At 46.3% G+C, this 13,052-nt stretch overlaps 1 protein-coding gene across 8 annotated transcripts in view; it reads left to right on the top strand.

Annotated features, from left to right (window-relative positions):
- STX8 (syntaxin 8) overlaps positions 1-13,052 on the top strand; it is a 208,377-nt gene that overhangs the window by 147,501 nt on the left and 47,824 nt on the right. For 6 of the 8 annotated variants that reach the window (XM_010816044.4, XM_005220387.5, XM_010816043.4 and 3 more), the window contains one exon: positions 7,690-7,831. In XM_010816044.4, coding sequence (XP_010814346.1) covers positions 7,690-7,831 — 142 coding nt within the window. 8 annotated transcript variants of the gene reach the window in all.

Raw genomic sequence — 13,052 nt, 5'->3', positions numbered from 1 at the left:
AGTGGGGTTCCGGTTGCTGCGTGTCTGACTCACTCCCAGAAAGCGTGGACACTGCTGCTCCAAGGGCCACCCACCAAGCAGGAAGGATCTAGAACAGCAGTTCCAGACAAATCAGAATCATCTGGAGAGGTTTTTGTTTGTTTGTTTAATTCCCGTTGCCTGGATTCCCCTTCCCTCTAAATTCTGATTTCATTGCTCTGGAATACAGAACATTGGGATTTTAAAGTTTTCCAGGTGATTCTGATGTTCACGTTGAGAACCTGGGCGACTGAAGTCTTCCCTGACTCCCCAGGTCTGGGCTGTGATGGACACCCATGGTGCGCCGGACCTGAGCCTCATGCCCACCATGTCCGTCTCCGAGGGGGCGTCTGTTCTGTGCTCTGGGGAACTGTGCAAGGTTTCCAGGATGTCTAGTAGACCTGGTCCCTGGGCTCAGAGCATCCACAGTGTAGAAGAAGAACCATCACTCAGCATAGTGCCTGAGTCGGGGGTTTGGGGGGCACAGCAGGGAGGCTTAGTCAGTGTTTATTGAATGAATGAAGAGGAGGAAAGGGAAGGAAGAATGGAAAGAAGGATGGTGGGGGATGGGTGCCTGATTTAAAACAGACATTTCATTATTCTGGGTCCGTCTCCCCGCCTCGCCATTTCTAGCCGTGACCTTGTAGGAATGAGTGGAAATGAATAAACAAGTGATTCTGAAGGTGAAAAACCTTGACAAGCAAGTATTATCATATATCCCATCTCGTCCTCACGCTCTTTGCACTAGGTACGGTCAATACCGCTCAGAGTCCCCACCTGAGCACTTAAAGCGGTGTTCTTCCCATTTCCTGATGCGGCAGTATTGGGCCTATAGGTCTGTAAAGTCATGTTCGGCAGCTGGGTCTTTAACATCTCTTTGGTGACCACTTCCTGACAGAAAGGGTTTTAACCCTGGTTTGCACTCAGTCTTCCCATCTCTACAACACGCTGAGTGCTCTAGTGAAAAAGTCAGAAAGGTTTTGAAATGCTAATGCACAGCTGTTGACAGGTACGAATCCCCATCAGCCTGGAATGTCACACCTGTTCAAAGTAATTGCGCGTCCTTGAGGATCATCTCCTTTAAAACCCAGAAATGTGACACCAGGTTGCTTCCAGCTGAGAGAGAACACTTCCCCCAGACTTCAGCAGCAATTTTGGCTCAATAAATTAGAAAAGAAATCTTCACAGGATTCCCCCACCACCAGTGTTTCTGTATAGCTTTAGGCATGTGTGTCTAGGGTGTGTGTGTGTGTGTGTGTGTGTGTGTGTGTAAGACACATCAATTGGGTGCCTCCTCTCTTATGCTAAGTCACTTCAGTTGTGTTCAACTCTTTGCTACCCCATGAACTGTAGCCCGCCAGGCTCCTCTGTCCATGGGATTCTCCAGGCAAGAATACTGGAGTGGGTTGCTAGTTAATAATTTATTTTTTGAAACTCTTCAGGCACATTTAGCTCATTTACTAATATATTACTTTAAAAAATGCTTGTTGAAGGTCTCTTCTATTTTAAATATAATAAATTTCCTGTAGCAAAATAGAGAACACTAAGCACAAAAGAACCCCCCACCCATAATCAACATTAACATTTTGGGTATATCTTTCTAGTCTTTTCTCTGTGCATATGTGTAATATGTCTACATGCATGACTTTTTAAAAACCATTTGGGATGATATTTTATATGCCACACAACTTGCTTTCTGCTTCCCAGAGTCTGAAAGGTTTCTCTGTCTTTACAGAGTTCCCGAAACAATGACTCTGATGCCTGTATAACTTTTTCAAAAACTGTGTATTATTATCTTTTTACATGACTTCCTGCTTTAAGCAAGAGTAAAAATTTCTAGCATTTATATTATTATACATTATCCTATTTATATTGTATTTATTATAAGATATCCTTGAAATTTGGGAACCACAGGAAACAAATCTATTTTTCTTTTTTTTTTTTGGTTGCAGGCCATGTGGAATCTTAGTTTCCCAACCAGGGGTCGAACCCATGCCCAGAAATGCAGAGTCTTAATCGCTGAATCTTTAAGGAAGTCCCAGGAAATAAACTCTCATATTCATTTTCAGTGGAGAAATACCACCCTTGAGGAAGATTTGCAGGTCATTCCTTTGGGGAGTGGCAGCTGAAAGCTTTTTAAAGATATTGTGTATTTTCCCAAAGGCAGGCAAAAAATATCTCCACCTCATTCGGCAAGCACATCTTGGGTTCTGGGGGCCATACTGGGTGAAACAGGATAGTACTGTAGCCCTGGCCTCGAGGGAGCTTATGTGGCTGTTGGAGGGGTGGAGAAGACAGTAAATAGTCAACAGGCACATAGATGTCATAACTACCAGCTGTGACAGTCTAGACAGCCAGAAGGCCCTCTGGATCCAACGGCTCTGAAAAGGCATCCAGTTCTGCATTACTTGGGGCTCCCCTGGTAGCTCAGCTGGTAAAGAATCCGCCTGCAATGCAGGAGACCCAGGTTCGACTCCTGGGTTGGGAAGATCCCCTGGAAAAGAGGTAGGCTACCCGCTCCAGTATTCTAGCCTGGAGAATTCCATGGACTGTATAGTCCATGGGGTCACAAAGAGTCAGACACGACTGAGCGACTTTTTCTTCTGTTACTTATTTTTTAATATCACTAAGATTGTCACCAGAGAGTGGCTTGGACAACGCAAGCACATTTAAGTATTATAATTTATGACAGACAAATGAAATCCAATACCATTGGCTCCATTTGAATGTGTCATAAACCAGTCTCCGGTTCCTCATCCACGTGGGCTCAGTGATATATCACTGAAGATATGGAAGGAGAAGCTAGAAGAGCTAGCGGAAGACAGCTGCAATTTTTGTTCTTCCCTTCTGTGAGCCTCATCCCCCTTCAGTCGTGGAGGATGCTGGTGAAGTTAACCAAAGCCAGCACCTCGAGGTGACGATGTATAACCAGTCCTCGTTGTCCATCGGTGCTTTGGATGAAGGAAAGATGATGCAGTTTCTGATACTTAGTCACCCTCCCTGACTCCAGCCCAACCCGCATTCCAGTTCACCCTGTCCTCATTATGAAGCAGAAAAGACTGCCTAAGGCCTGGTTTATTTACCTAATAAACTGGCTGTTGTATGGCCTGGGAAATGCTAAAATTTTTCAGCCAAGAAATCCTAGTAACAAGCAAACAGAGGTCCAGCAGTCAGGTTTCTGAAGAAACAACAAAATGAAGGTCAGCTAATATGGCCATTATTCCCCTTCCTGGTGGCCATGACAGCGCCGGGGTTTATTTGAAGATCCCAGACTTCGAATCCTTGCTCGCATTGTTCACTGCCCAAGTATTTCAGGCTGTGCCAACAGCTTCAGATATTAATGTATTCGAGAGATCAGTGAATGAAGAATTCCTCTGCACTTTTTTTCCCCCTTTTTAATTTTTTTTTTTTTCTCCCTTTGCCATACACTTTGTTTGTAGTGTTCTTTGTCTGCCAGACGTTGCCGGGCATTTCTAATGAGGAAGCAAAGAATTGCAGAAGGAAAAAGGCAAGAGGCGGTGGTGGTGGGGGGTGCGGTGTAGGGAGAAGAAAACAGGCGAGGAAACACAGGGCGTGTTTAGCACTTCAACCGTAAGGTGACGTTTTTACAAGCTAGTCAGGTGCACGGGACACGCTGGGGACCAGAGTCCAGGATGCTGGTGCAGAGAATACAGTTCTGGGAACAGCCAACTCATTGCTTAGCTTCTCGCCACAATAAACGCACTTTTATTTTTGAGCACCATTTTCCCTGCAGGACAGCCGGCCTCGATGCTGCTCTAAGTGTTCATCTCAGCTTGCATGATTGCAGCCACCTCACTAACCCACCCCGGGCGGCCGCTACAAGGGGGGAAAAAATCACAGCATTTCCTACTCCTGGTAACCTACTGCTGCAGGATAATTGGTGGCTGTTTGTGAAGAACTTTATCACTGCAAAACCCAGAAAGGTCTGTCTGAGAGCTGGTTGCTGGGGCTAGGCAAAGTGGGGAGGGCTCCGAAAATCACATTTCTGCAAAGGCAATGAGCTAGTAATTAATTTTTTAGCATCACTCGATCCTCGGACTCGTCCTTCCTGCTGTACGCACAGGGGGCTGGTTTTGCAGACTGTCCTTTGATACCACATGGAAATGTTAATGAGACGAAACCAGCTAAAGGGCTCTTCAGACAGCAGTGCTCCGGGGAAGGCCGAATGAAACGCAGACCCTCCGAGGGCTTCTCCTCCGCACAAGAAGTCCCTTTGTTTCTCGTCTTATAAACCAGAGGCATGTCTGAAATTGCAGGGAAAGTGAGAGGGGCCGGAGAGTGGGCGCCTGGGGCTCGGCTTTCTATGTTTTTTAAAAAGGGGAGGGGGAAACGATTCTCTGGTTATTCGTGGCTGAGTTTGGTAGGCAAGCGCAGGGTGTTTTTGAAGTTCCGAAGGAAGGTTCTCTGAAGATGCGAGCGGGATCTGTCTTTCACTTGGACTTAATTAAGAAACTTGCTGGCTTTGTCTGTGGGGGGCCCATTACGTGCAAGCTGCAGCCCCCTCTGAATAGGGGCTCAGCCTGGAAAGTGTATACATTCTGTACCGCCTTTGTGTCGTGTTGCCAAACTGGAGGCAGAGGCAAGTGGGGACGGGGCTCTGCCAGAGGCCATCCCGTGCTGCCCCCAGCGCCAAACAGAGCCACCGCCAGTGCACGGGTGTCCCTTGGGGGCCTGGACCGAGTGGGACTTTTACAAGATGAATCTCGTAGATATACAGGTGGTCGGGAGTCGGAGTCCTGCTTTTGCGCCCCGATCACTGGCTGGAGAATGGACCCAGGAGGCACTCAGAGTCCTGGGAACGAGCGTTTGGTCTCTAAACCCGGGGTGGCGGGAGCCCAGCTTCGGGTGCCGTCTCCCCCCGAAACTTGCTTCTCCCTCGCCACCCCCACCCCCACCCCTGGAAGCCCAGGGAGAAAGTTTGCCTGGCCACTGTTCTTGTAACCTTGAGAATAATTTCCCCCTGGTGGGCTACTGTGGCCTACCCTATTTAGAACAAAGTTGCTGAATGCTGGAGGATAAAGAACAGTGGGAAGGCTGTGAGCAGTGGTTAATCAGCTAATTCGCATTTCAAAAGACACTAATAAGAGGTGATCAATTCAAATAAAGCCCCGGGTATGAGTACTTTCCTCACCCTGCAAAGCCTGCCGAGCGGGGCTCTCAGCCCCTCCTGCTTCTCTCCCCCTGCCCAGCTCCTCCCTTCCCCTTTGATGCTGTCGGGACCTCCCAGGGTACCTGCGCCTCCCAGGGTACCGAGCCCAGCAGACCTTCACCTTCTTCCAGGCTGAGACCAGCTGCTCCCAGTAGCACCGGCCCTGGCCCTTGTTTGCCTGGACTCTCTGTTCCCCTACTCCACCCACCCCCGCACCTGTTCAGCTTGACGAATGAGTGCCAATCTTTTCTCTCCCAAATGTGTGGTAACTGTCTCTATCTCTCCAGCTCTGGGACATCCGACAGCCTCCAGTCACCTCTGTCCATTCATTGGCTTGGCTGTGACGAGAGGGACCCTCCTCGTTAGTCTGGCATTAAGTGTCCTGCCCCTGGGACCCCCTTTGTGATGGCCTGAGTGGTCTGATGGGCCTCGAAGTGGCCCCACGACATCTCTGTCCCTGCCACCTCTCTGCCCCTGCTCCACGCCTGCTGCCCACACAGAGTCGGGTGGGCTGCGTCTTGAGCTTTTCCAGCAGGACTCCTCGTAATTGGGTCTTCCTGCAGTTCCAGGCTAATGGGCCTGTCCTGGAACTAGTGTCACTCACGCAGCGGCTGGAAAATCACCCCGCCAGCCAAGTGGCACTGTAGAAATAAAGCCGTAAATGCCAGCAATCAAGTGATTTTGTTCCAGCCAGGAGTTCAGTTCAAGTGTTGGGAAATGAGCTTGTCAGAGCTTTCTTTCTGCCTCCTCTCCCAACCCTTGGCAAAAAGTAAAATATTGTCACCATTGATAGAACACGCCTATAAAAGGGAGTGGGGTGAGGGCGGAGTCCTGGAGCATCCTTGACCCGGATGCAGAAGCCACACCACTGTGTTCAACGCATCTGGCTTTTTCTGCGGCCCTGATGTATGTGAAGCGTCTTTTGAGTGTGGTCCTTGGTGTTCAGAATCCCAGAGCACTTTAGCCCCACTGTGCCCCAGAACTCCATCAGGAACCCCACTGCCAGCTTAATTACATACTCCGAATGAAAGACATCTCATCTTCTGGCTGCGAGCAACATGGAATGTCCCTGAACTCCATTCCTGACAACCTGACGACAGTTGGGGATGTCCTCGAAAGCCCCAAGCTGACTGCTGACCTGGAGGGGAGAGGAGATGGCCAGTCTTCAGGTCTGTCACCCACGATAACGGCCTTCTGCTTAGTGTACCCTCTGGCTATCGGAAGCATCTTTATCTGCATCTTATTTTGACCCTGAATCATTCTGGAAGGAGTCCCACTTTCAGAAGGAGTGTGGGCCACGCGACCTGCCAGGTCCACTTCCACGTGGGCAGGCACCAGCGCTCCAGTCGCCACCCAGGGCTCGGGGCCCAACAGGCTTTCCCTCGGGACGCAGGGCTTCTTTGCTGCCTGTCAGCTGAAGGAGAATCAGGCTCCGTAACACAGTCCAGCTTTATATCAGAACAAGCTCTTGGCTATGAACAGAAAGCATCCCTGATTACTGAAGTACAGAAGAGAGGTGTTAGAAGGATACTGAGTGGTTTGAAAAATCACTCATGGAGAAGGCTGGAGAATCAAACTAAACCACAGGCGGCTGGATCATCCCCACAACCCCATCACAGAACCGTCTCGTACAACTTCTCATTGCCATGATTACTGGATGCTCTCCGGGCCTGCCATCCGCTAACCCCACCGGTGCTGACCAGCAGAGGCTGTAGCCAGGAGAGGGCTGCCTCTGATGTCCCTAGAGAACCACTGTTGTCTGGCTGTGTACTGGTGCTTGTGGGGAGGCAGGGGGTTGCCAGTGTTTGGCCCTTTTAGTCTTGCCTCCTACTAAGACTCATATAGCTAAGAATTCCTCCCTTGTTAAAGAAAAAAAAAAAAGGGGTTCAGAGGCTGAGCAGCTGAGAAACTAGTGTCCACTTCAGACTTGCAGCTCACATGGGAAAAATGCATTCATTGCGTCCGATTCTTTTGCAACCCCATAGATAGAGAAACCTGGCGGGCGACAGCCGTGGACTATAGCCAGCTAGGCTTCTCTACTGGAATGGGTAGCCATTCCCTTCTCCGGGGGATCTTCCTGACCCAGGGATCAGACCCCAGTCTCCTGCATTGCAGGCAGATTCTTTACCATCTGAGCCACCAGGGAAGCCCACACGAGAGTTACTTGCCAAAGATGGACGTCTTCTCCAAGACTCATCTCATTGAGCCACGGAGCTTTACCCAAGACGAACTATGTAATTTGTGAGGTCCAGTGAGAAATGAAAATGCAGGGCCCCTTGTTTAGAAATTATTAAGACTATCATGATGGTGACAGCATAGGACTTCTAAGCATGGGACCCTGTGTCACTACTCAGGTGGCTTTTCCGGAACAGGATCATGGGCTTATAGTTGAGTCTTGGGGCCCTTGTCAGGTCTTGTAAGTAGATTCCGGTAGGTCAGTGTTATTTCACTGTTTCCTGCCCACAACTTGAGGTGTGATTATGATTTCCCCCATTTTACAGATAGGGCAGATGGGGCTGGAGAACAGTGGAGCTGTGTATTCCAAGCTACATCTTCTGACCCTGAAGTTCCCCTCTGTCTACACCATGTCACACCACGTACCAGGAGCTTACAGAGAAAGAGCTGTGTGATGCTCCCTGGAAGGTACGCTTTTGGAGCATCGTCTCCAGAATTGTTAATGTTGTGGGAAAAAGACTCTACCTGCAATGCGTGAGACCTGAGTTCAATCCCTGGGTTGGGAAGATCCCCTGGAGGAGGGCATGGCAACCCACTCCAGTATTCTTGCCTGGAAAATCCCCATGGACAGAAGAGCCTGGTGGGCTACAGTCCATGGGGCTCACAAAGAGTCGGACATGACTGAGCAACTTAGCACAAAAGTATGGATGTGTGTGTGTGAGATTGATGCCCTAGGACCTTGAGCAAGTCATTTACTCAACTTCCCAGGGCTTCAGTTTTCACATCTATGAAATCCTTGGCCTTCTGTCATAAGATAGGGTTGGTGCCTCTCTGCCCTGCTCACCCGGCAGGCACATCTCATTCTTGGTATCAGTGCACACTCTGGGGCCCACATGCATTCCCTCTCTTCCAGCTCTCCTTCTGCCACTTGCTCTGGCCTTCGGTGTCCCCCTGGGGTTCAACCCCTTGAATGTCCAGCTTGCGCTGCCTGCCAGCTTCTACCCATACCACCCCAAGACTCCTTCTGTCCACAAGATGTTCCGTATGGGCTTCCTGTGTTCACAGTCCTAATGACCAGGGTATCTTCCTGCTTCCTCTGCCTTCTCCTTTCTCTCCTGTGCTTTTGTGTGTGTCCTTGCCCCCTCCTGGTTCCCAGAGAGCCCACCTCGGGCGATGTCTTCTGCAGAGCCGGGTCTATTAATCTCACCTGGCTTATTGATGTCTCTGGACTGTCTGATGTCTCTCGACTGTCTCTCTCTCCTTTTCTGTTTTATTTCCTACCCTTTTCTCGATTCTCTTGACACTATATGACATTAAGGCTTTTTTAAAAATAAAATTTATTATATTTATAAAATACAAGATTATTTGACGTATTTTTAATTTAAAAATCATAGCTCTCAAAATATAGCTTTCTTTAAAAAGCTATTATTATGAATTTGTTTTTATTGCTATGGTAGTCTTTAACTGATTACTTTTTCCCCTTCAAGATTTTTTTTTTTTTTTTTTTTCATTTTAAACCCAGGGAAGGAGAAATTTCCAAAGGTTATTAGTTCATTAGCTGTTAGAAGGAATAATTGATCTGTCAACTCAAAGGATTTATAAGGATTTGGCTCACAGGATTCATGAAAGCAGTGGCATACGTTTAAGTTCTACCTCAAAAGAAAACATTTCAGAAGGGGCTTCCCTTACTTTCCTGGAGATAAAAATTAGCATCTCTGTAGTGATGAAAGGCCCCTGATTTTTTTTTTTAAGAGCCTCTCTATCTTAAGGCGGCATGTGCACCTATACCTGAGATAATTGGATGTGTATTTCAACCTAAAGGATGGATTATAAATAAATAATATTACAAAGTTTTGAGTTTCTTCTACTGTTGTTGTGTTTTTTTTTTACCCCTATTAAAGGAATGGAACACAACTAACATTTCTTCAACCTCAAATGGGGTTTGCTTTTTTTTTTTTTCTTTAAGCAAATGCACCCAAATTGGGTTTGGTTCACAAAGGAGAGCCTGACTGCAGAGCTAACAGACCCATCATTAGCCACCCCTGCCCTCTCAAATGGCCTGTCCATTCCCCTGCTCACAATATGGGCGAAGGCCGTAAACAAGGGATCCCAGAGCGCTCCGGACAAGAAACATACAATGGAGTGGGATAAATTTCTTTAGCATAAATAGCAGTCTCCAAGGGTGACTGGTGTGAATGGATTCCCGCTGTGAGGGTCTCTGTGCCTACAGAGGAGATCTGTGGCTTTAAGAGCTATGGTCCCACCCCCTGGGCTGTGGAAGTGCTCAGTCTCCCCCGCTGGGCTCGGTCCGAAGGCCCCCTGTGGGCCTCCTCTTTCCTTTCAAGCTGTGAGTCCTAAGGAACTCCGTGACAGCTCCTCTTTCATTCTGCTCTGCAAATCCTTGAGCTGTTCCTAGTGCTTTCAAAAGGGAAATATAGGACATTTTACTTATTCTGTCCGGCAGGAGCATTGGAAGCCTGGTAAGACCCAGGATTATTCCAGCAGCGAGCCTGGCGGAGATCTTCCTCTTTGTGATGACTCGAAATTCCCTAAGGTGACCACTAACCCAGTTTATATCTCCTACTTCCGTTACACCATGCCCTGTGGGCTGCCATCTGTCTGAAGACCTGCTTCCTGCTGGCCAGTGTCTGGATCCCTAGACAGGAACTGTACCAGTAGAATTAGGTGCATCCAGGGGTACATGTCAAGGGTTAATTTCTTGGCAGCCATGAGCCAAAATATTCAGGTTCTAGAGTAAACCATAACTTTAGAAGAATTAAACAGTGCACGTTCACTTTTCAAAACCAAACAGTGCCCTGACTCATCCATCCCGATCACGATCCCAAGAGTCAATCACTTTGAACCATTTTTGCTTGTCCTTCTTCAAGTGATTCCTTGCGTATTAACACATCATTTTTTATTTCTAAACTGTAGACATTACCTATTGACTTCCTGGTCTGATACATAGGGTTTCACTCACTGGGTACTCAGCCTCGTTGTTTCTAAGATCCTGGTTTTATTCCTCTGTGTATTATTATTGTCACTTTCAGTAACACTTAAATCTCTACTTCCAGCTCCATGGGTGGTACACAGTATATTTGCCTCACGTTTTTTCCCAACCTCTTCTCATCTCACAGCCCTTCACTTCTGTCAGATGTTGATAATTTGCATTCTATTTTGACCACGATTAAGATTTCTAAACTGTGGTTGTTTCCAAGTTAATAGCCGATAAATAGCTTTCAGGTTACTTTATCTGTGTGAATGCTGTGCACTGAAAAACCAAGACGTGCACTGTGGTTGATTATATTTCCATCGGTGTAATTCCTAACTCATAATCCCTGTGTTAGTCAAAGGAGAATGTTGAGATCTATTCTTTTTTTAAATTCTATCGTTGGTTTAAAACCATGCCACATTTTGGTTTGCTAGAATTTTTTTCAGATTTCTTTTTGTTGTTGTTATTTTTTAACTTCTTCTGATTGTTTTTTTCTTTTTCTTGTTGTGAGAAGAAGCTTGTCTTTTTCACCACACCTGATATCTTTTGAATCCATTTCATTCTTCTAGAAGCCCATGAACTTCCTGTTTTAATTTGCTTATTCTAAATTACTTATTACTAATGCCATACAAAACTTACCCTGCCCTTTATATTTCTTAGATATTCTGATTGCCTTCGATTTTCCATATATTCATTCCCTTTATTTGTCTTGAAGTTTTTCTAAACTGAATCTCCCTTTTTTCCTGGAAACCTACATCCTCAAGCCCTCAGGCATTCTGTTCCAATCTGAGTGGGATTATGGCTCTGTAAACAGTATTTATTGCCAAATCAAGTGATATGCCACTGCTCTATTTTCTATCACTCCCCCCCTCCCCCAGATAACTGGTTATTCCCTTTTTTCTTCTCTTCACTTTTCCATGCTCTTGTGGATAATTCTTTCCAATATATCAACATGTCTTTAAAATGCCTCACAATGCTAATTTCTCTGTGGGAAAGTTCATCAGATAATCTCAGTGTTTTTATTTATCTTTTGGTTTGTTTGTTGTTTGCTTTTCGTTTATTGGTTTTCCTAGTAGTTTTCCTTCTAGATGCCTCTTCTTCTTTAAGCGAGGTTATTTTGGGTCCCCACCCCCCACCTCGGGTTTTTGGACTGTTCGTCGCCGTGGTATTTCTATTAGTTGTTGTTCTACGTGCTTATACTATTTCTCTGATCTCTCTTTCTCTAAAGTTTTAGTCCATATTTTGCTGAACCACACCCTTTCTAAGAAAAGGGGCAAGAATGGTATGCCTTATGAATTCCCACACGTAAAAACGCTTTATTCCATCTTCATGCTCCGTTGGTGGCTGGTCTGAGTATAGAGTTGTGAATTATAAATTACTTCAGGTTTTGCTTTAATATCTAGTATTGCTGATGACAAGTCCACCCAGACTGATTCTTGTTCTTTTGTTTGTGACCTGTTTTTATTTATCATTGACATACTGTTTGTTTATTATTCGGGAAGCTTTTAGAATCTTTTACTGTTGCTGTCAGAACAACAGAACAATGCATCTGGTTGTGGGTCTTTTCATTTGTAGAAGCTCTTATTCTTGATTGTTCTTTATTTGTTGGATTCTGTTCTTGTTTTTATAGATGCAATATTTTCCCCAAGTCTCTTCAAGAATACTAGAGTCTTTTATCATGTTGTGTTTTATTTTTCAGTTCTCTTCTTCTATCAGAATTATCTCTGTATCCTCTATGGTCAGTTTTTCTATTTGTTTACTGATGCTTTCTTAGTCATGATATGGACTTTGCTTAACTGCTTTGATGAATCCTCAGGATGAGTTTGTACGCACGAACCTGGAAGTAGAAAGGCTGTGGGAGCTCTGTGTATATAGATGGATCCGGTTGACTAATAGGCCTCATTGCCAGGTTGCAGAGGACCCCCTTCCCACCCCTCACAATATGCCACAGGCGGAGGACTCAGCTGTAGGACAGCAGCACCCACACTGGTAGCTCTGGTGCCCCAGGGAGCTTTGCCCAATTTCCTTAGGGAAAGCACTCCTCGTTTTCTACATAGGTGTCAACAGTTGGTTTTGCTACTTAGTAGGTGGGAAGGTTCATATAAAGATCTTCAGTGAGTCCTGTGCTCAGTTCCATTTCTCTCATTCTCTTGCTTGGTGTCTCTCAGTCTGGAGCCTCCCAGGAACCGTGCTTGTTACTATTAGCAAGTTGGCACTCTCTTCAGTGGTTTCTCAGCCACTGCTTCCTCCTCACTTTGCATAGTCAGCCCTTCCACATTTGTCTTCTGTCCTCTAGAAATCTGGGGAAAGCTCTCTTTCACCAGTGCTTCCTCCCCAGTTCTGTTCATTGTGGTGGAGCTGTGCCTCCTCTTCTATGCCTCTCTGCTTTATCTCCTCTTGAACAGTTTCTTTCAGAGCAAATCTGATCTTATGTCTGTTACTGCTATTCATCTGCCCAAATACTCACACAGAGATCTTAGTAGGTAGATGTCCTTAGTAAGCTAAAGTTCAGGGCCCGTCCATGCCTGGGATTTAGGCCAGCAAGTATTCTTTGAGTGTATACTATAGTAGGGATTATGGGATGCATAAAGATGTAAATGATACATTCCCAATCTCTCAATCTAGTGGGAGGCCCATAGCTTAGGTAGAGCCAGGCCCAGAATTATGGGCATTTTTAGACGTTTTGTGTTTTGGTTG

The sequence above is a fragment of the Bos taurus genome, chromosome 19, assembly GCF_002263795.3.
Source record: "Bos taurus isolate L1 Dominette 01449 registration number 42190680 breed Hereford chromosome 19, ARS-UCD2.0, whole genome shotgun sequence".
NCBI lineage: Eukaryota > Metazoa > Chordata > Mammalia > Artiodactyla > Bovidae > Bos > Bos taurus.
The sequence above is the reverse complement of the archived record's forward strand: the minus strand, read 5'-3'. Positions and strand labels throughout refer to the sequence as shown.